Below are 23,489 nucleotides of genomic sequence, written 5' to 3' on the forward strand. Positions count from 1 at the left end.
TACTGGCCAGGATTCCTGCTGCAGGAGTGCCATGGCTGCAGCTCAGAAGCCCCCAGGACGGCAGATAAGGCTGCTGGGGCCAGCATAGTTGCCCGCTCCAGCCTCCCCTATGCCACCCAGGATAACTTGCCGCGTGCCAGAGCACGTATGGCTCTGGCATTCCCTGGGAACAAGTAGCAGCAGCAGAAGGTGTGCTGCTGCTTATATCTGGGGAAACTCACATTCCTGCTTGCCTGCACATGCCCTTAGAGTAACTAACTCATTCAGAAATGCATAAGTTTTTGTAAGCAATATGCTACTTTATCAGATGTTATGAATGGACTAGAAGAGAGGAAGGATACTAAATAGAAAGGAATAAAGTAATTTTAAATACAATGGATAAAAGAACATGGAGGAAGGAATAGAAGGAGGGGGCATTGCTCAGAGAGGGAAAGGTGGATTGAGGTGATCAGAAAGAGTAAACAAAGCAGTTAATCAGCTGAGGGACATAAGGATTAGGTTGGATTTCAGATCTGCTGTTAAAAGTTAGAAATATGGTATTTAAAAAAAGATTTATTGAATTGTGCTGATTACTTTGTTTTTAGGCATAATGACTCTATACAGTGTGTTTCATACAACCCAGTTACTCACCAACTAGCATCTTGCTCCTCCAGTGATTTTGGTAAGTCTATTTCTTCTTAGATGATTTTTATAAGCTAGGGAGTATGGTTAAAATGGGGCAATTAATAATCCGTGAACAACATACAGGTGCAGTTTTTCTTTTTCCTAATGATAAATGTAGACCTAAGATGATGCTACTCCATTATGTAGGGTATGATGAAAATTTAGAAAATATTTTATTTAATATCAAGTAACACTTAACCACAGTTGGAAAAAAGCTGTGTACTTCAGTGGCATAAAACAAAGTGTGTCTTGTGGCAATGCAGTTTTTCTTTTGCCACCCTTTAGAGATGCTTCTTTCTACTTCTTTTATTTAGAGGTTTACTTTTTTCCCCCCCCCATGCATAGATAAAAAGCATTTATTTAAATAAGTTTCCCCAACATGGGAAATTCTCGTCTCACTGCAACGAAAGGGAGGTTTTATTTGCTCACTCACCTTTTTACTAGTTTGAAAGGTGGTTTTAATGATGAGGAATATAATTTTAATGTGGGGGGTGGGGGGTTTCTGGTGGTTTTTTTTTTTTTTTTTATAAAGGTTTGTGGTCTCCTGAACAGAAGTCAGTCTCCAAACATAAATCAAACAGTAAAATCACCTGCTGTAGGTAAGTGTTAAGGAATCGATTGACATTCACATTAAAACGTCTTTTTCTCTAATCACAAGAATATGAAAGCATTAAAACATGAGTCTGTGTAATTAGTTAAATATGCAGAGACAGTGATTAGGGGTTGGGAATTAGGTTCTCCATTGATTGATGTACAATCTTTATACCTACATAGGCAATATCATTGTAGTTGCTGGTAGTGCAGTAAGCTACATGGCTATCAAATGAATCCTCTGTGATACTTTTTTGTTTGTTATCAGCTGGACAAATGATGGCCAGTACCTTGCTTTGGGGATGTTCAATGGCATTGTAAGCATAAGGAATAAAAATGGTGAAGAAAAAGTTAAAATAGAACGTCCAGGTGGAGCTTTATCGCCAATATGGTCAATTTGCTGGAATCCATCAAGGTAAGTTCAGTGCGAAAAACAAAAAAAGAGGAATGGACAAGTAAGCCCTGGTTTACTGGTTCCAGAAATCATTTTATTCTTTGTCCTTGCAGGCTTTTCTTCAGAATCCTGAGGGCCTTTGCTAGTAGCCAGTTTCCATTTCCAAATGTGTGTAAATCTGGAATTCATAGAAATCAGTGCAGATACTGTGGATTTAGTGGTGTAAATGAAAAGCAAACTACACCTAGATTCCACCCTCCTCCCCCCACAACATTAACATTCCTTTACATGGCACTTTTATAGGCATCCCTTCCTAATGTTCTAAAATCTCCATATAGGCTGCTGCTGATTGAAGAAAGCTTTGCCCTTTTTCTTGAGACTTGAATGTGCTGCCTTCTGTCCCTTTTGAACATACCTTTGAATATATCTACACCACAGCCAGTGTTAGGCATTGGTACTCTGTTAACGTGGCTGTGCATTTTCCAGTTCTGTGGGTAGCACATGAAGAACATGGGCTGTGTCTGAGCAGACCGCTGCCTGGTGCAAAGAGTTTGCAGTATAGACATGTCCTCCGTGACTAGCCCAGCGGTGAAGGTTTAGTAACTTTTTTGAGGCCAATTTTATTATTTTCTGTTTTACCCCTTTGTTTTTTCCCTACTGCAAGCTCTAACCCAGAATTGCAGGTGGGGGGATACTTAGTAATTTGTATTTAAGACAGAGACACAAATTTAAGAAATTCTAAGATGAAATTCCCAAGGTTGGTTTCTAGAGCTACCCACTTCTACCATATAAGCCCTATGCTGTATTTCACCAGGGTGCCTGATTTTTTTTTTTCATTTTTCTTAAACATATGTTAATTAGGGGTGCACTTTTAACCATACCAGCCGATACCCTTGAATGCATTAATAGCAGATGCATTCCCTTGTTCAGCCTTACTGTCAGGTTCAATAAGTAGAAAAAGAGGGTACAAAATCCATTAAAATCTCTGGGAATTTTTTTGTGGGGGTTTCTACAGAGAGGGACGGTTATCTCAAAATAGTAGGATTTTGTGGTGGGGGGGTGGCATTTAAAGACAGCTTCAGTAAGTTCTAGGGAAAATGAATGAACAATTAATATTGCAGTCGGTGGGAGAATTTCTGGAATGCTAGAGCAAGTGAAGAGGAGGAAATGGAGGAGGAGGAAGACGAGTCAATCCACAACTATATAAAGGAAATACCAGCTATAAAGTCCAGCATGTGCAGTAGTCAGAGTAGTGAGACAGAGGAAGAAGAGCATGAGGAAGAAGAGAGCCCTAGGGACACCAGCTTGTGAGTGAAACTTCTAGGGAACAAAACTTTTTTCTAAAGACAACATAGATATTTATGTTAACATTCAGACATATGTGCCCATACATCAAACAAGGCCACTATGATAAAAAACATAATTAGGCTTGCAAAATCAAGCTATCAAAGTTGGTAAATTCCAGAATTTGGTTTTTCTGTGTAACCTTGCTTCACACTCCCTTGTGCATATGCATTATGATATAATCTCTAGGTGCATAAATTACATGGTATTTTTTTTGTGAAGGACTCTCTTGCATTCAGTAGACAGGATGGTTGGGCTCACTATTGACTGTTTTTTGTCTTACTTCTAATACCTTATTTATACTACACTTACACATTTCAAATTCTCGCTTGAGTAGCATCTTCCCTTTCCCCAGGCAGGTACATGTGGGGGGAGAGAGAGGGCATGACCAAGGACTAAAGTGGTCAGACCAGCCAGGGTTCAGGCACCTTCTAAGACAATGCTCTGCCTCAAGAATTGAAGGGCCAGACTTTATTCTCAGATATGCTGGTATGCAATCTGGTATAACTTCCCTCATCCACAGTTACTTTGGTGTTGCTGTGGATATGTCCTACTCTAGGGGAGATCAGAATCTGGCCTCAGCTGTAAGTGTAGGGACTGTTAACTTGAGCACTTCAGCAGATATTAAGTGCAGTGACAGTATGCAAAATGATCTGTTAATTTTCCTTTTCAAGGGGAAAAAAATCAGAAACATAATGACAGATGTGGTGGAAATGGTGAACCTTTCTTTCCCCCTCACCCAAACTGTTAGTTCCCTGGCTGTAAATGTTTATTACAGCCACTCCTCGCTTAATGTCGTAGTTACGTTCTTGAAAAACATGACTTTAAGCGAAACTATGTTAAGTGCATCCAATTACATTACAGTAGTTACCTTTTAGCAGGCAGTGGCCTAATAACATTGTGCGACTTTAAACGAGTATGTTCTCTAATAGATCAGTGGCGTTATAATGAAACAACATTAACTGGAACAACGTTAAGTGAAGAGTACCTGTATTAGCCAGGACATATGTCTGCTGTCCTCAATGTTTATGCTTTTTAACTTTCTACTTTCTGGGGCTGTAGTTGTTGAAGTTCTTTTAATGAAGTTGCTTTATCTCACTGCACATCTTGTTAACTTGTTTCTTATCCGTGTTAGAGATGAACACAATGACATCTTGGCTGTAGCCGACTGGGGTCAAAGGCTTTCCTTTTATCAACTTAGTGGCAAACAGGTAAGTTGATTTTTATTTTAATACCTCAGAAAAGTGAAGTAATTTTTACACTCAAGGGTAGAAGGATATATTTGTTCCTGTTCTGTGTTGTCAAATGCAATGATAAGTTTTGTTTTTTGGGTGTTTTTTTTTGCAATTTGTTTCTTAAGTCTTGTTTTAAGTCTGCATTGAAATATCCTTCCCTCCAGCTCTGGTTCCAACCAGACATAGGTGCTTAGTTTTTTCAGTTTTATAATGTAATTTTCTGTCCCAGATCCAGCTGCAGTGTGGGACATGTGACTGCAGTAAAGATCACCATGGTTTTGAACAGACATCTATTGGGTGGAGTTGATTTTCAGGTGTAACTTGGAATAATTCTCAAGGGTCTTTATTGTCGGTTCTGGATTTAGGACCCCAGATGCCTTGTTTGGGGGGTGGGGGGGAGGGGATGGAACACACCCACCCTCAGACCAACCACGACTTTCCATGCAATAATGGGCAAATTTATTGATGCACAGTGATAACAGAAAAGAAACAATGCAAGCAATCAAGCAACTCTAATATTATAGAAGCCTACGCCTGTCTGTCTGTCTGTCTGTCTGTCTGTAACACTATATTCGTGCTCTGACTGGCTGATGGAAACAAGTGTGCTCCAATTGTGGGGGAGCGCCGCCATGATTCCGAAGCTCCCCCACCCCTCTCGCTGCAAGAGGCAGAACAGCTGCAGCATGGGGCATTAGGTGGTGGCACTCCATCCCAGCTTCCCCCCACCCCCTTGACTCTACGGCTGTCATCGGAGTCAAAGTACATCTCGCCAGGACGCAGGCTTCACCCTGAGGTTCTCTTAGCTGTCAGCATGTCACTGGTCTGGAGGTGGGATGTTGAGGCCCACACCCCACTGTCCAGTGAGGTGGATGAGACAGGCTGGTGGTGTGCCCTCTGTCCATGGTGGCCTCAGAGAGAAGGACTTGGGCCCTTTTGTTACTCTCAAGTCTCTACTTTTGTATTCTCCTTCCCTCTTGACGACTCCTGATGACTTTTCATCCATGGCTATCACTGATTGGTTTCTCTGTTTGTCACACTGTCTACGTTCTGTTCTGTTCCGTCAGCATATTCCAAGCCCATCGCATGCACACCCTGCCCAAAATGGGAATTTCAGGCCCCCCTCTTTGGTCTTGTGAGCAGATGCCACTTTATTCATGTTATGGAACAATGTGGTACATGCCTCCAGTTTCTCAGGCTGTGTGTGTATCCATTGGTCTTGCTGTGTTAGCCTGTCTGCTTCTGAAGGCTGGGAAAACTGCATGCGAGACCCAGGCTTTTAGAAATCAATTAACCCCTGCTGCCTGTTCTACACCTATAAGCCAGTTCCCAAAAAGCAAGCCTTTAAATACCATTTTTAAGCCATCATTTATAACAGCCAATGCTTGGGGAATGTAAAAAAACCACATCACCAGCTTGGATGAAGGGAGGGGAGTTGTATCGAGACATGAAGGCCAGCTGTGTGCCATCTGAACATTCCCATGTACCTTGGAGCTCATCTGGTTAATTTATCCCCTGTTTTTACTGTTTCTTCTATGATCTTTTTCTCTTGCAGATTGGGAAGGACAGGGTGCTTAATTTTGACCCTTGCTGTGTTAGCTATTTTTCTAAGGGAGAATATATATTACTGGGAGGCTCAGATAAACAAGTCTCTCTGTACACAAAGGATGGAGTACGTCTCGGTACCATAGGGGAGCAGAGCACTTGGCTGTGGACATGTAAAGTTAAACCAGATTCCAATTATGTGGTAAGAAGACTCATTTCACTTTTATTTTTTGTTTGTTTTCTGTGAAACTGTTTAGCCATTTAAGGTGCTCAAATCCGGGTATCTCAATTCATAATGACACCGCTAAATACAAAAGGCATCAAGTAAACAACTGTAATACTGACTGCTGTTTAAAATGGTCAAGGGAAATGCAGCCTGGTTGACTTTTTTTTAGATTGAAAATCTTAATTGCCTTAAAACAAATGTGGAGCCTCTTGTGATAGGGTGACTGTCACATTGTGTCTAGAAGTAGATGCGTAGATGCACTGCATTTCAAAGTTTTAGTAATAAACCTTGTGGAGAATGTGTGGACTGTATACCCTATAATCTCTGTATGGCAGAACTCATGTTGACATCAGCCGACCCAGTGGCTAGGTACAGACAGTCAAAAAGCCTGAGGCTGAATCAATTTTAGTCTTTGCAGGTTAGTCAAAACTGCACAGATTAAATTGAAACAGAAGTGAACAGACATTTCCCTTTGATTCAGGAAATGCAGCCACATGCCTGTAGTGGCTCAGACCAGAAGCCAGGGGGCAATAGAGCATGGCTTTCTGGCTGTGTGTTCATTTCCTCTTCATGCTGCCCCTGAGGTCTCTGGGATTTGCAGTCCAGAATTACAGCAACAGGACTCTGCAGGGTTGCTCATCACTTCCGTTTCCTGCTTTTAGGTGCCTCTGGGATTTGTAGTCCACAGTTGCAGCCAGCAGTAAATTTGAGCAGGGGAAGAAGAATTTAAAACCCCTCCCTGGCCCCAGACTAAAGCCGGGGTTTGCCTGGGGGGGCAGTTCCCTCCCCTTCCTGCAGACTGGGATGCATCCCCAGCCAGGCTTGTCCCCTACCCCCTTGTCAGCCAGCCCTCACTGCTCCAGCTAGGGAAGAGAGGGGTGGGGCCAGCTGTCTTCGGAGCAGCCAGCCCAGCCCAGGGCTGGTAAGCATGCTGGGGGACTATGAATTAATTTGAACCATGATGGGGTCTAGGACAAGTTTCATAAACCGGTGTGACCCAGATCGGTTACATCTCATACTACATTCAACCAGGTTTATCTTAAACCAGCTTCAGCCATTTTGAAACTGGTTTATATGCACTGAGCTTCTGTTCTGTTACAGGTTTAAACCAGTTTCTGATCACTTAAGTCGGTTTATTTGTAACTTCTGTCCCTAGCCAGTGTGCTAACAAACAGCATGCATGATTCTTGCTCATGTAAACCCTCATCCTACATTATAAAGGTCTGAGAGTTATGCTATTGAAAACATGAATCCAAGCGTTATGTAAATGTTAACTTCTGTTTGTAGAAGTGTCATGTGTCTTTTTTGCTTGTCATTAATAGATGCATAGAGGTGATCATGTGTTTTTAGACCTTTTTCCTTCTGTTCAGGCAGTAGGGTGCCAGGATGGAACAATTTCCTTTTATCAGCTGATTTTCAGCACTGTGCATGGTCTTTACAAGGATCGCTATGCTTATAGGGACAGCATGACTGATGTTATTGTTCAGCACCTCATCACTGAGCAAAAAGGTAAAGTCTCAGCTTCACTTCTGTTGTTATTATCTTTTAAGAGCTGTCCCATGTTTCGCAAGCTGTATCCCCTAGAGCTTCCTGACAGTAGGGAAGCTGAAGCACACAATTCACAGGATGAAAATGCAAATACAAACTGGTGCTTATATCTCTGGAGGATCAGCACTGAAGGGCTTAGTGAAAGACCTAGGGATTTGAAAGAACATTAAGAAAGGGAGGGACCTTTTAAGATAAAATCTTCCTCTCTGAAAGTGTGAGAAGCTGTTATGGTACATTACATTTGTCACCGTTGGTCTTATTAACAGTCTCAGATTTGTGCTAACTTTATATATTTTTTAGTATTTTTATCTGCTTTTTACGTCAGGAAATGAAAACTGGAATGTGTGTCATAACAGCTGATATTACTTGTGAATCAGCAAAGAATGTGTGATTTGCTATGTATATAGTGTACGTAGAACCAAAGATTATTCTCATAGGGGTCACTACTTTTCAGTGTAGAAGTATTTCATCAGGATTAAATTTTAATGTAACTAGTCTTTAATATGATATTAAACTGGCTTATTTTCAGCCTTCTCTTCACCATGCTTTTTATTTTTTTTTCTTTTCAGTTAGAGTAAAATGCAGAGAGCTTGTAAAGAAAATTGCCATATATAAAAACAGACTAGCAATCCAGCTGCCAGAGAGAATCCTGATTTATGAGTTATACTCAGATGACTCTTCAGACATGCATTACCGTGTGAAGGAAAAGATAGTAAAGAAATTTGAGTGCAACTTGTTGGTTGTTTGTTCAGATCATATTATTTTATGCCAGGTACGTGCTTGAAAATTGAACGAAGTCTGGGTGAGAAAGAGTGTGCCATTCATGCTTGAAGGCAGTGGTCGTAATAAGCAGTAGGGTAAGATTAGTATCTTGGAAAAAAATCTTTAACGGCTTATGCTATTAGACAATTTGATGTGTGGAGTAATGTAATCTGCAGTGCTGCTGTAGACTGTTAAATAGTAGCTGTATCATCTTTCAGGGGTCTGTATTTCATTGCCCTACAGCCTAGGGATCAGTTTGTAAAGTTCTGAGGGATGTCTGCTGCTTGAAAAGGTTTTAGTATTTTCTGCATCATACCAAGAGAAGACTTTAAAATAATTATTTTCAGTCTGTTACATTGATGTACTGTGTATCTGTCCATTTCTGATTTTTACATGTATAGTAGATGTCTGGACATATGCATTACACGGTAGTCTTCTATATTTGTTTATCGTCATGTGATCTACAGTATGCTCTTGGATTTTCAGGAGAAAAGATTACAGTGCCTCTCATTTAGTGGTGTTAAAGAGCGAGAGTGGCTGATGGAGTCTCTTATTCGTTACATTAAAGTAATTGGAGGACCTCCTGGAAGAGAAGGCCTCTTAGTAGGTCTAAAGAATGGCCAGGTAATTCTTTATAACTGATTTACCTCTCCAAGTACAAAACAAAATCTGTTTATAGTCTTTTGAGGAGACTAAAAATATTTAGTGCTGACCATGGAAGCAGTGTGATCTTGTATTACCTGGATACTGTAGGCCTGGATTGAGTCTAATCCAGAATTGAAAAAAAAACAAAACCCTAGTTTATTTATATCCTTTGCCTATGGGCTTAGGTTCTTGATTTTTAGCTATGCCCTGGTAGGTTATCATAGAATACAAAAATGTTGTTCTTTATTTATTACTCATGGTTCCTAGGTGACTCTAGATCTCATACACAGTTCACTGATAACTCCTTATAAATATTGCCATTAGTGAGAATGGCCTTTTGGCATTTATTCTAATCTAGCAATAACCAGTGTCAAAATCAGACAAGATTGCATGTAATTTCTGCTACAGTCACATTTGAATAGGGAAAATTTATATTTGAAAATTGTATTTGTATATTGAATAGGAAAACTATATATTTTTTTTTTCTTATTCTATTTGATGGGACTGTAGTGGAGAATTGCATGCAATCTTGTCTGATTTTTTTTTTTTTTTAATGTATATAAATCATATTTACCCTTTTAATACAGTAAAAGTTCTGTTATCCAGCATCTTATAAGCCAGCATGCTCCACGAACCTGCATGCTGGTTTGTAAGATAAAGTGAAACCGGAAGTGCCTGCCATGCCACTTCCGGTTTCTCCGAGCCCCCATTGCTTGGGGCAAAGCAGCTTGTGCTGCCAAGCCCCCACGGCCCAGGAGCATAACGGGCTGTGCAGGATGACGCCGTGGGAGGGGCAGAGGGACGCCCCAGACATGGCATGAGAAGCGGTGGCCAGGGCCACTCAGTTAACCAGCATATTTTGTTATCTGGCATCCCCTGTTCCTGGGGGATGCCGGATAACAGAGCTTTTACTGTATCAACTTTAGGGAAGGTAAATGAATCGTACAATTAGAAATTCTAAATTGTTTATCAAAGATGTCATCTGTCATCTACACGGTCATTCAAACTATAAAATGTCACACCATGCCAGCAGCAGTTGAAACTTTCTTATAAATGTAGTTATTCAGTAGAACTTAAATAAGGGCTGTACTAAAATTTCTATTTAAGTGTATAGATTGTTGGCCTAAGTGTAATGACCTATATTATTTGTTCTGTGCTTGTCCCTGTAGTATTAATACATCAATGTACTTGTTCTATAGGTAGAACAATACATTATCTAGGGCCGTGAGTACGTGTAGAGTATGTTATGTTTTACATTAGTTTGTAAACAAGCCAATATTGCAGAACAAGGATATAAATGTTTTAATTCATTCTCAAATTGCCTTTAATTCTTATGCATGCTTGATAGTTTAATATTCAATAGAGTATATAATTACAGGTCTGTTTTCAACAACAGCATTAGTACCGGCTATTCTATTGCTAGTTTTTACTAACTGTAATTTTGACTAACTCTGTATTCAAAATGCATCCAGATTCTGAAGATATTTGTGGACAATGTCTTTGCAATTGTCCTTCTGAAGCAATCTACGGCTGTGCGTTGTCTAGATATGAGCGCATCCCGAAACAAACTGGCAGTGGTAGATGAAAATGACACCTGTCTGGTGTATGATATTCACACCAAGGAGCTCCTGTTCCAAGTAAGAATTCAAAACCATTACAAAAAAGGAAAGAAAAACTTGTTAGCACAGAATAAACATAACCTGATGAGTTGTGAAATATGGTTGGTTTTAATCTATTGAGTTGTCTTATCAAAATGCTCCCTTCACATAATATATTGTCTAGTGAGTGAAGAAGAGATTGGAGGAGAGAGACTTGTGCTTTTGACCCAGTTCTCCCACATTTTTTCCTGGCTTGACCACACACAACTCTTAGAACATAACAGCTGCTTCCCTTTTGAAATGGTTCCATATGTACATGCTTCTGTACCCCATATGGGAGAACTAGGTTTTAGGGCTGTGCAGCATTACATGTAACGCCCCCTCTCCCCACCCAAAGGGACGATACTACTTTCCTCAGAGGGTATTTAACACAGTCTCTCTGAGCCTTAATCCATTAATGTTAGTAAAGCGCTCTTCAGAGAGGATCTTGGGTAGAAAGAGCACAACATCTTTAAGAAAACCCTATGAAATTCTTTTTCTGCCAAAAAACAGAACCATAGGTTAAATGATTCTAGTACTCAGCAGCCTTTTATTGCAGAGAGACTTCAATCAAACGGGTGATCAGCAGAGTATATGACAAACATAACGAGCAAAATTATTGCTACTGAATAAACATAAAGTTAGTACAGTGAAACTGTTTTTAATGTTCTAAGTTTAAACATCAGATCATACAGAAATTAATTAAAAGAACTGCATATGTAGGGTATAACATAATTAAATGCCCTGGGGGAAGGCCGTATATTAGGGAAGAACTGTTGGACAGCAGTTTAACTATTCTTGTAATATGCTTGTTAGGAACCCAATGCTAATAGCGTTGCTTGGAATACACAATGTGAGGACATGCTTTGCTTTTCTGGAGGGGGTTACCTCAACATCAAAGCTAGTAACTTCCCTGTCCATCAGCAAAAACTTCAAGGCTTTGTTGTGGGATACAATGGATCCAAGATCTTCTGTCTTCATGTTTTCTCTATGTCAGCTGTTGAAGTTCCACAGGTAATCATTTAAGCCAGTCTTCACTTCTTTTTTTTTTAATAACATGAAGATTTTAAAAAAGGAAAGTGTATTTTTTAAAAAGAACTTATCATTTTACCAGAATGAATGCTCTCCAAAGTCCCAGGATATTTGTATCTCTCATTGCTATTTCTGCACTTTGGCTAGTATAATATGAGCCATTTTTAAAACTATTGAAGTTCATTCACTCTAAATGAATCTCACCTTCTTCCTCCTCTCTTGCTGAGGTGTTCTCTGACCTTGTTAACATAGTTGTCCCCACACGCCAACTTTTGCTTGCAGATGTATTTAATTTAAAAAATATATTTTATTGTAGGAACTAATTTTACTCGTCGTTCTTCTGCCCTCCTTAGGTTTTGGTTAGGCATATTCTTGCAAAATAATCCAGATATTTACTGGTTCTGAACCTAACAAAGCTCACAAGAAAATAGGGTTTGGAATTCAGTTATCTAGTTCCCTGTTTATATTTAAGAGACTACCATATTATTTTTCAAAGCTCTCATAATGTTATAGACTCTGCTTCTAAAGCAGAAAATGTAGATAGGTTCTGTAGTGGGATTATAGTAGGACTGATAAACGAATAACCTCATCTAGTAAGTCTTAAGAATTTACTAGTGTATCTCAATACTGTGCTTTTGATCAATATTTCTCTATGGCAATCCTCAGTCTGCACCTATGTATCAGTACCTGGAGCGGAAAATGTTCAAAGAAGCCTACCAGATTGCTTGTTTGGGAGTAACTGACACTGACTGGAAAGAGCTGGCTATGGAGGCTTTAGAAGGGCTAGAGTTTGAAACTGCTAAAAAGGTAAAGCATTTATTTGGATGAATAGCAGAAATTTTGTAATTTGTATTAATCCATGTGTGGAGGAAAAAGTAACATACATTACATTAATAACTTCTGCTAGTATTTAGCTCTTCCGTTACATTACTAGAAGCTGATGTTCATATATCTACATCACCTTTTTTGTAATTTCTTTCTTAACAGTGTTATTTTTAGACCTTGTGCATATGATACAAGTGAAAAATTACAGTACTTCAGTTTTGTTCCTATCAAATCATGCAAAATAACCAAAATAATTTACAGTATTTCAGCTCCTGAATACAAATGATTTTCAGTTTCAGCTTGATAAACTAGTAAATGTGTTAATAAATTAGAATACTTCTGCAATGGGTCCAATAAAAGATACCACCCACAAGAATTTTTGCCTTCAGTGTCATTTCAGTGTTGTATTTTACAAGGTGTAGCACTAGGTGGCAGCAACGAATTGCTCAGTTGAACTGTAGCATCTGTCTCCCAGTTCTTGTCCTTCCATAATACCCTGCTGCTTAATGCTGCCCCAATCTTTTTTTCTTCCCCTATCTAGACTATATCTTGCATGTAGAGATTTGGGAGGGGGGAGGTTCTTAGTGTTTATTTCAGTTCTTTGTTACTAGTGAAGCAGGGCAACTTCCTCTCTTCTGGCTAGACTGCCCTGTTTTGGTGTGTGGCAGCTGAATTGTTAGATATTAGAGAACATTTTTTACCATGGGGTGGGGGGGAAACTATTGGTCCATTTCTATACACCACATTCTGCAAAGTAAAAAGTAGTGAACTTAAAACACCATGAATATTTATATGAAAAACAAAATTGTTTAAAATGCATAAGAAATGGCATATAACAATAGACATCCTTTATATTACAGAAGATTTTTTAGAAAGCTAAATGTAATTTTTATTTGTTATTTTCTCAAATTGAGACATTGGCATAAATTCTTTCTAGGCAGCTTTGTAGATGACTATCCAAATTGCTAACCTTAAAATGAAGAAGTTCTCAGTGCCTTGTTGGAATTTTAAAGTAATGTCCTTTTAGAATTGGAGCAGATTAACATGAACAAAAGAAGCTTCTTGATATTAAAGACTCTCACAGTTCCTAGTCTGATCTGGTGTAAGCAGCATATGTATGTCCTTATAAGCATTTATTTAGTTGGAGGTCTGAAGGATGCTACTGTCTAAACAGTTACATTTATGGGTTTTAATAATTATTTCTGGCCAATAAACCACTCTTAACTCTTGCATGACTGCCATTTGGGAGTTTTGGTTGCACATTTATTTTTTTGCAAATGCTGTTACACTATCTCTGTACTTTTATCATATCCTATCCTTCCTTTCATTTCTCTCTGCTTTCTAATATTTTTACTTTTTTATAGCCAACTTTTTAAAAACTGATTTAGTACCTCAAGCATATGCAGTATACTTCATTCATGTTGGCATTTGTTTGTGTGCATGCCTAGCTGTTCAAATGGAAAGACCCTAAAATAGCCAGTCAAAATACACAATATTTTACTTGGTGTTTTCCTATCCTGTGGAGGACTGACCTACTTAAGCCTGTTGAACTCCTTCGGTGCTATTCTATTTAATGAACAATTTGGACAGTGCTTTTTTGTTGCTTATTGTAGTGCCTAGGAGCACCTACTATAGTCAGAATTCACCAGCGTACACACTGTAGAAATAAAACGGCATATTGTGTCCACTCTGTAGACGTGAAGGTGAATTTATTCTTCGTTTCTTTTCTGCTGTTGTTTCCCCAATTTTTTTTTTATTATTATTGGGGGGGGGGCCATATAAAGCACCAAAAAATCAGTTGACTTTCAGACCCATCGAGTTGCTACTTTTTCTTTTTCCTTCTAACAGGCATTTACCAGAGTACGAGAGCTTCGGTATTTAGAACTGATCAGCAGCATCGAGGTAAAACAAAAAATATTTAATTTTAACCCGTATGTAAGAAATGCATTTAAGCTAAAGAAAGTTGTTCCTGGAAAGATCTTCTGCAGAACAATATTCCTGATTTGTTAAAGGAATGACAAAGGAATTCAATGTGAAAAATGTTGATTTGAAGTAGTGACTCAAGTTGCTGACCTTATGATTGAATTCTGATTGGAAAAAATATCAAGAAGTTAACCAATTGTGTGGGAATATTGAAACCTTCTTAAAGGAAAATATGAAAAATATACTTCAATATTCAATTAATAATTGGTATAATAGTATAGACTCCTGCAGCTCTGTTCATAGTACTTTACAAACATGAGTTAATTAAACCTTGCTCCACCTCCTCCCCAGAGGTAGGTAATTATAATTATCTCCTCTTTGCAGATAGGCAAATAAGCCCAGAGGAATAAAATGATGTGCTGAAGGTCTCATGACAAGTCAGTGACAACTGGAAGTAGAATTTGGAATTCTTGACTTCGTTGTTTTCTAATCACTACTTTGCCTTCTTTTCCGACTACTTGATATATTTAATTATACAATAGCTGTGTTTATATGCGTACATAAAGAATCTCAGTTGCTATTCTGAACTTCCTCTAGGATTTTATAATGATACAATGTTTGTAGGTCATAAAAGAAATTACACATCCAAATATTAATTGAAAGGTATGTCTCCAGAAAGGAAAGCACATCTTCCTCCCCACTTCTTCCAGTTTTTTTGTTAAGCTATCCTTGCTGTGATGCAATGCCACGTGTCATTTCACAACCTGACATAGAACAAACTACTGCAATAGGAGCCTACTTCCCCCCCCCCCCCCCCACCCCAGAGTCTCACCGGGAAAAAGGGACATGTTCCCTGGTCAGCTGTATCCTCTTTCCTTTCTACATGCTGCTGCTGGTCCTGTTCAGGGTACTGCAGCCTTCATAGTCTTCATTTATTTGACTAGCAGACTTCCTCTTTTAAATGAAAACAGACTTTCCTTGGGATTCCTTGACAAAATTCTTTCATAGAGAGAGAGAGCTCAGAACACTCCATGGCTGCTCACTTCTGCTTCTATTATCTAGGGACTCCTTGGTAGGTTGGTAAGGGGCAACTAAGCACATGTTGCATCAATATGGAGCTTTCCTCACACTCTTGACACATTCCTGTGTCTAACTGGTGACAGTAAGCAATGCAAGTGCCAAATTTCTATGGCAAGATTACTTTGAATTCTGAGAGACTGAGTTTGTAACAACTCCTTTCAATTCAAGTTGCATAAGTGGAACAGTACATCTTGGTCAGTTAAATCTGGCCCTGCTTTAAGTTTGTAATTACTAGGAAGTTCTAACGTATGCTTAAATACTCCATTAAATTGGTACCTTAATTGGCAGGACAATATATGCAGATGTTTTTAAAGTTATTAAAAATATCTGTATTGAATAATAGGCTCTTAAGCATTGTTGATGTATTATCTTTCTGACGGACTGTTCCTGAGCTACTTAACATCTAAAAACACCTTTGTTAATTACTGCTAGTGCTTTTCTGCTTAAACGCTGCTAGCTTGGCCAGATTCTTTGGGCTGGTTTAGTAGACAAAGAGGTGGATTTATCAAAGGTTCATTCGCTTGTATTAGTGTTTGTTAACAAGTATTAATAATATGTTGTTTTCATGGTCTTCCATCAGAAATTAAATTCCATCAGCTGCCATTTGATGATGTTGTTGTTGTTGTTTGTTTCCTTAATATTAATCATGATGAATTTTATTCCTTTTATTTGTAAAGTATATTCGCCCAACACCAAGGGAAAATATAATTACTCTACAGGTTTATCTGTTAATAAAATAAACCTGAGAATTTTCACTTTTCATTTTCTGTGGCCAGTTCTAACTTGTATCTTGCTTGTGATCATCTAGAGCCATTCTTGTCTTTGTTTTTCCAGGAAAGGAAGAAGCGGGGAGAGAGCAACAATGAGCTTTTTCTAGCAGATGTTTATGCCTACCAAGGAAAATTCCATGAAGCAGCTAAACTATACAAAAAAAGTGGACATGACAACCTAGCTCTTGATATGTACACTGATTTACGCATGTTTGACTATGCAAAGGTAATCCTGGTTTTCAGCCGAGTATTAAAACACAAAAATTAATGTGATGGTGATTTTAATTGCAGAAGTTTCCAAAGAGTGATTCTACTCTGAAAAAGTCCTAGGTAAAATGTAAACTTGTGGCTCCAGCTCTTAGTAACTTGAATCAAATTAGTTTTGGCTTACAAGTGAAAAAGATGGATATCTCTTGTAGAAAAGCTTGTTTGTGCACTGTGGCTTCTTTCTCTAGATTCTGGTGTAGAAGGTACAGAGAAAAGCTATATATCAAACATGCTGCAGGGGTATAGGTTGTATATATCAAACATTACATTCATGGAGTCGTTAGCATTTTAGTGGATGTTTTTTACATCATGTTAATTGGATGTCCTTTTTCCTTGTGATTAGATAGTATAGTTATTTGGAACTGAAGCTTTACTTTTGGTGGTTTTTGCTTCCTTCCATGTTATCTTACTACAAAGGGCCCTTTTTATCTTTTTCTTTTCTCCTTTCAAGGGTAATTATTGTGTTACCCACAAGCATTGAAAGGGGACTATACCCAAGTGACTACTTTTCTGAAAAAAATATTTTCATTAACCATTTTTCTTTCACATTTTGAATCTAACTACTGTTTAGTATGTCTTATGTACTGCTAATCTAGGATATTTTGTTTAACAAAGATTTAAGATTTAATCTGTTTTTGCATTTTTAACTGCATTCCCATGTAGTAATAAATTGTACACAGTTTGAAAAAAAGTGACGTTTTTATATGGCGATAAGAAAGCAGTATTAGGCTTTTAAGTGTTGTAATATTTCTTATCAAAATGCCTGAAAATGCATGCACTGTTTAATTTCATTCATCACTCATCACAGCCTCATTCTGTCTAGCACTAGACAAAGGCTTCACCATTACACATGCACACACTATTAAGCTTATGGAAAAAGATTTTTCTGTAACTCGAGTTACGGAGCCTATGAAATCTATGCTAAAATAAACACTTCAGGGCTCTGTTCATGTTAGTCTGACTTCTTCTCTTCTTGGCTGCAGGATCTTTGTAAGCTGCAGTATTTTGGCTCCTTTGAAACATAAATCTAAATCCTAGATTAAAAAGTTTCCCATCACTACTTCTATGAGATTTTTTTTTTATTCTTGGCAATAATCACTTCCTCTTAACCAGTTTGGAGCAAAGTCTTGTCCCATCTATCCAAACAGTGAATTTCAAAAGTCTAAGTTAGAAAACAAAATTGTTTCACTTGTTTCTTTGCTTTGACTTGACAGTCAAACAAAATCGGATGATCTTGTCTTCAGCTGAATCATAGATGTGCCTAAGCAGAATCCACCTGTGAAAAACGTTATTGGCTCCGTTATAATCACAAAGGCTGCTAACAGACATGGAGGGGGAGGGGGAAAAAAAACAGCACTTTTACTGAGGGAGGAAGCATGTTCGTTCAACCTGGCTCCTCAGCATCTGTATAGATTGGGCGCTTCAGTGGGGCTTTTTGGCACGTTTATCTAAAGCTGATTCAGTTTAATTGGCTATTAAATATAAATGCCAAAAAGCCCCACTGAAATGTGCAATCTATACAGACATTGGACAAGCTGGGTCAAACTAATGCAATTCCTCTTCTTGGCATGTGCTGCTCGGTGTGGAGGTGTGCCAAGCTGAAAGTAGTGCTGGGGTTTTTTGGTTTTTGTTTGTTTTCCATGTCTTTTAGCAGCCACATTAAAGTCATAGTTACGTCCCTTTTGGATATCCAGTCCTGGTGAAGAATTGTACCAGAATTCTCCCTTTTCTTTGGGGTGTGGGTTTTTGTTTGTTTGCTTTCACTTACCTCTAAATCTGCCAAAGGACTTTTCTGTCTTTTCTCCCTTTTTTTTTCCTGCCCTCTTGACTTCCTGAGTTTTTCAGTCTTGGATGATATTTCTGATTGATGGAGGCCTGTTGCAGTATGTAGTAGCCTGTTCTGTTAATGGCTGGAAATGCTTTTAATCTGTCTTCTGGTATTCTGAGTATTTTTTTTATCTAGCCTATTAATGTCAACAGATGTGAAACATTATATTGTGCTATGTCACGTTGTGCTAGGGCTTTATTACTGGCAGAAAAGATTGCTTACTCTACCATAAATATATGTAGGGTATTCATCGTAGTGTCTACACATAGTATTTAGAGTTGACATTTGTATTATTATGCAGCAGATTCAACTAGACTAGAATGTCATAATCCAACTAATTCTAAGTAGTCACCATAAGGTCTATGTAAAGGAGCCTCTTTAAAACACTAAGTCTCTGTAGAGGAATAAGGGGTATTTGTTGGAGAGAAGATCCTATTCTTTGAGAGCCTTGTGGCTGCACATCCCAAGACTAGATGCATGCAAGGAAGTTGATGTGCCATCACTAATCCAATAGAGGACTAATTTAACTTCTAGAACAGGCTACTCCTTTCTTGGCTAGCCAAAAAAGTTTGGAACTCTTGAAACTGGTCCTTGACTTGTTTTTAGATACTTCCTTTTTGAAGTCTGTGAGAAGGTGGACAGAGTGAGAGAATTTACCAGGACAGCAAATGGGTGCACATACATATGCTCTGTAGCTATTGGAACAGCAGTGCATGACTGCATAATCACTCTTTGGATTGGGGATTTCAGTGTTACTTGATCATTAGCTAGTGATTTATTCCTGCATTTGCATTTGTGCATAGTATTCTGTTTACTGTATTTTTTAACTGAGGAAGCATATTTGGCTTAATAAAAAATAACTTGGCTTGTTTTAGCATTAGAAACATGACATAATGATTGCTGCCAAAAAAAAAACCTTAATCCAGAATGTTGTCTCTGCCCATCCACAGGATTTCCTTGGGTCTGGAGACCCCAAAGACACAAAGATGCTAATCACAAAACAAGCAGATTGGGCCAAGAATATCAATGAACCAAGAGCAGCAGTGGAGATGTACATTTCTGCAGGCGAGCACATGAAGGCCATAGAAATCAGTGGGGATCATGGCTGGGTTGATATGTAGGTTTTAGCTTTTTCTTGGATATTATCACAGTGCACACTGTACAATGTGAAATTTAAAATCTCTTTTAATTTGGGTGACTTGGATGGAAAGGGTGCAGACATGAACAAGTCACTTAATATTCCTTTGCCTCCATTTGAGGAACTGTAAAATTGGAATAATAGTGGTCTCTAATGATTTGGACTTTGCCTAAGGCTTGTGTAAGACCCGACTTCCAAGTTCTTAGTCACATGAATAAATAGTTGAATAGTGCTACTGTAGTAATTGCTCACAGGAATAACAACTTTCATGTATGAGTAAAGGTTGTAGGAACTGGCCTTTTTGGTATAAACCCTTAGAATACACACTGAAAGATTGCTAAGCAAAGCATACTATAACATTATCATCATGGTAACTGTTAAAGGATAAGTTGTTGCATTGTTACCCCTCTTCTCTTGTTTTCAGTGAAACATGCGTGCAGGAAAAGGCAGCAATTTAATCAGCTGGATTTTTTTTCTTTTTCTAGGTTAATTGACATTGCACGGAAACTGGATAAAGCTGAGCGTGAGCCTTTGTCAAAATGTGCCCATTATTTTAAGAAACTTGAAAACCATGGTTATGCAGCAGAAACCTATGTGAAGATAGGTGACCTGAAGGCCCTGGTACAGCTCCACGTAGAAACACAGCGCTGGGAAGAAGTAAGCATATCTTTATTTCCAAACGGAATTATTTTAGAATTGCCATTTTATTATGATTTCTGATTCCTCCAGTTCTAAATGCCTATATCACTTGAGCATGTTTTGATAAGCTACTGTCCTACATTTTCAAAACGCACTAGCACTTCCTAGACCATATAGGTGCTTATGAAGATCTTGCACTTAAGTCTTTTTGACTGTTCAGTTAGCAAAGTAAAGAAAAAAAATATTTTTTTTAGGCTCTTAAATTGTACTCTAATTCACCTGTATTTTAAAACTAAAGGATTTAACCAGTGGGACGGCATGGTGTTTTTAACAATTAATTTATTCTGTATTTCAGGCCTTTGCTTTAAGTGAAAAGCATCCTGAATTCAAAGATGATGTCTATGTTCCTTATGCTCAGTGGCTGGCAGAGAATGATAGATTTGAAGAAGCCCAAAAAGGTAGGAATGCACCTATTGATATGGTGGTAGTAACTGAAATGTGCTACATGCTTTGGAGATGCAAAAATGGCAATTTGTCCTGGATCACTTGTAATTTCAGAACACAATATGGGCAAAGGGTGTAATAAAGGGAAGGAATGTGTTCATGCTAATCTTAAAAGACTATGTATTAGCTTTGTTATACCAGACCTAATGAGCCTAATGACTGAGGATCTGGGGTTTCCATTCTCCACAGAAAAACGCAGTAAAACCCGGATTTTCTCCTTTCAACACAGGAAATGGTGGGTTTCCCCTTCAGGCTGGCAGAGTTCTGTTTTGGAGGAGGGGTGCTGGCTCCCTGTTGCTGCAAGCATTCCCATTGAGCCTGTGGTTGGGGAGTGACAGATTTGGGGGGTTTTTAATCGGAGCTTTTGCAATGCGAAGGAGAGGGTTATCAGAGAACATCTAGATTTTTTCCTGTCTATACCACAAGAGCCCAAACAGTGATCTGATGTACTATGTATTGCATTATTAATAATTTTTTATTACAGTAATATTCAGAACACAGTGGGTTTTATCCAAACACACAAAGAAGGGGCACCATCTCTGCCTTTTTATTTGGGAAGTTTATACGAATTGAAGTTTCATCCTTGCTTGCAAGAATTCTTTGTTTTGTGGATTTCTGTCACTTATGCAACTAGTAGTATACAGAATTTGCAAAATACATATTTTACATATTGAGAGTTCAGGATTGAACTTGAATGGCACAGGGGCTAGTGTAAAGAAACTCTATTTTAAGAGTTGCATTTACTGAGGTTTTCTTTATCTCCGAGTTCTTTATGATACCCAGCACTATAATACCAAAGTGTTGCCTTGAAATGTTACCAAAGAACATCTGAAAGTTGAGTTGATCCCATGGAGTTCAGCAGTTTCCCCTGTTCATCCAAATGTCTAGTCATCAGAATGGTGTTTTGTTAGAAAAACAACTGGCTTTGCACAACTTACGTATATGCAGCAGTTGTGTTTCTATATCAAGTCCTCCAAGACGGTACAAAAGCCACAAAGTACCTACAGATGCCTCTCATGTTCCATTAGTATCGCTGCCTTGAAGTAGAATCCCTTTCATCCTGTCCTGGTTTTACTACATTGACTGTTTTTAATTTGAAAAAAATTAATTTCAGTTAATTGGTATAATCACGCTATTAAAACTTCTTTGTTTTGGCCTCCTTTGTAGCATTCCACAAGGCTGGCAGGCAGAGCGAAGCTGTAAAAGTGCTGGAGCAGCTAACTCACAATGCTGTGGTGGAAAGCCGATTTAACGACGCAGCTTATTATTACTGGATGCTCTCCATGCAGTGTTTAGATATAGCCCAAGGTAAGTAAATGCAAGACGGTTTACATTTGTTACCTGCTCCATGCATGCAAGCAAACACTTAATGAACTGTGATAGCTTAATTAAAACCTCTTGTTCAGTTGTTATTTGCTCTGTCTATAAATCTGAGTTTATGCTTTATTGTAATCCAAAATTAGATTGCATTGTAATTTTTTCTTTCTAGTCTTTCATCTGTGCTGCTTTATTATTTTTATCTTTTTTTAAAGAAACTATGTACAAGCCTCATAGTGAAGTTAAAACGGAATCACAGTCGCATCCTATAAGACCACTATATATCCTCAAGCCTGTTCTCTCAGCATACCACCTTGGCTAAAGTGATGACTTGGGGGCAAAAATTCTAATTAATAAAAGATAAAATTGTAAGCTACTTCTGATATTTAAATGTGGAGGAGATTAACTGGGGAGGTGCTTAATAAATCACTTCAGCCAGTCAAATAAGAAAGTTAGTATTTTAAGTCTATTTCACTTGTGTAGCGATAATGAGGACAGGAATTGATACTGTCTGTTGCCTGGCACTGAATAAGCATCTCTTCAGTTGTCCTAATGCACTGTAGTGCTGCTCTCAAGTCCCTCTTGTACTGTACAGAGACTGCAGATTCTTCTAGATTGTTAACGTGGATAAGAAAAATACCATCAAACTGATTTGAATTTTAACCTCTAAAGATGGGGCTAGGTGTCTAGTGATGGAAGATAAACATGTTCTGGCAGTATGTTAAGCCATTAACCTCTGGCTGTATCAAAGCTGCTTGCCATAACTGCCTTGGATCTTAACAGGCTTGCTTTTAAAGCAGAAAATTGCACATAAAAATGGTAAAATTACATAACTATATTTTGTAGCACACTTAGTAAGTTGGGTAAATTAATCTTTTGGAAGAATTGTGTTTATATTATGATTTCCCTAGCGGAGTAACTCTTCTTACCGTTGACTGTAGAAATATCAAAGGTTGTTGTACTAATGCCTTTCCCTTCTATAGCAAATGAACAGCAGAAGACTGAAATGTTACAGAAGTTTCATCACTTTCAGCACCTGGCAGAACTCTATCATGTCTATCACTCTATTCAGAGATACACTGTAAGATATTTACACCTGCAATTATGTTTTACATTTACTTAGTAATTTGCTGTGGACACTTCAGAAATAACTGGAAACATTGTTACTAGCCTACATTAATGTTTAGATTTCCCGAAGTGCAGCTATCTAATTTGGCTCTCATTTTACTTTCTGTTGTACTTTCCTGGCCCTATCAGTATCACACCCCCAAAACTGTCTTTCTGTGGTGCAGAAACAGCCTGGGCAGGGCTGTGCTTCTCATCTCGGTGTGCAGGAAGAGAGCTGGCTTTCCATCCTGAGCTCTGTTTGCTAGTAGAAATATGCTGGTTCCATTGTTTTGGGCTCTCTTCTTCCATGAAGGTTGGAATGAGGGTTTTCCTGTAAATAACTTTTGTTGAGTGAAGCCCTCTTCCCTTTTTCTTCAGGGACAGGGTATGAGCATTGGATAAAAGGAATGTAAATCCAGCTGTTTGTCTTTTTTTCTCAGGCCTTATTGTTATGGTTGTGTTGCTTTAATAA

General features: G+C 38.4%; 1 protein-coding gene across 4 annotated transcripts in view; it reads left to right on the top strand.

Annotated features, from left to right (window-relative positions):
- Window positions 1-23,489, top strand: part of IFT122 (intraflagellar transport 122) — a 36,432-nt gene that overhangs the window by 6,101 nt on the left and 6,842 nt on the right. For 2 of the 4 annotated variants that reach the window (XM_059715940.1, XM_014605510.3), the window contains exons 5-23: window positions 585-661; window positions 1,196-1,262; window positions 1,523-1,669; window positions 2,770-2,955; window positions 4,128-4,203; window positions 5,780-5,971; window positions 7,366-7,504; window positions 8,113-8,315; window positions 8,792-8,929; window positions 10,423-10,587; window positions 11,404-11,601; window positions 12,286-12,426; window positions 14,293-14,346; window positions 16,282-16,443; window positions 19,263-19,429; window positions 19,936-20,107; window positions 20,445-20,547; window positions 21,761-21,901; window positions 22,894-22,991. In XM_059715940.1, coding sequence (XP_059571923.1) covers window positions 1,557-1,669; window positions 2,770-2,955; window positions 4,128-4,203; window positions 5,780-5,971; window positions 7,366-7,504; window positions 8,113-8,315; window positions 8,792-8,929; window positions 10,423-10,587; window positions 11,404-11,601; window positions 12,286-12,426; window positions 14,293-14,346; window positions 16,282-16,443; window positions 19,263-19,429; window positions 19,936-20,107; window positions 20,445-20,547; window positions 21,761-21,901; window positions 22,894-22,991 — 2,448 coding nt within the window. In that variant the 5' untranslated portion in view covers window positions 585-661; window positions 1,196-1,262; window positions 1,523-1,556. Of the gene's footprint in view, window positions 1-584; window positions 662-1,195; window positions 1,263-1,522; window positions 1,670-2,769; window positions 2,956-4,127; window positions 4,204-5,779; window positions 5,972-7,365; window positions 7,505-8,112; window positions 8,316-8,791; window positions 8,930-10,422; window positions 10,588-11,403; window positions 11,602-12,285; window positions 12,427-14,292; window positions 14,347-16,281; window positions 16,444-19,262; window positions 19,430-19,935; window positions 20,108-20,444; window positions 20,548-21,760; window positions 21,902-22,893; window positions 22,992-23,489 lie in introns of those variants that run through there. The other 2 variants (XM_014605514.3, XM_059715941.1) reach the window with 2 other exon arrangements.

This window comes from Alligator mississippiensis, chromosome 12 (assembly GCF_030867095.1).
Source record: "Alligator mississippiensis isolate rAllMis1 chromosome 12, rAllMis1, whole genome shotgun sequence".
Classification (NCBI taxonomy): Eukaryota; Metazoa; Chordata; order Crocodylia; family Alligatoridae; genus Alligator; species Alligator mississippiensis.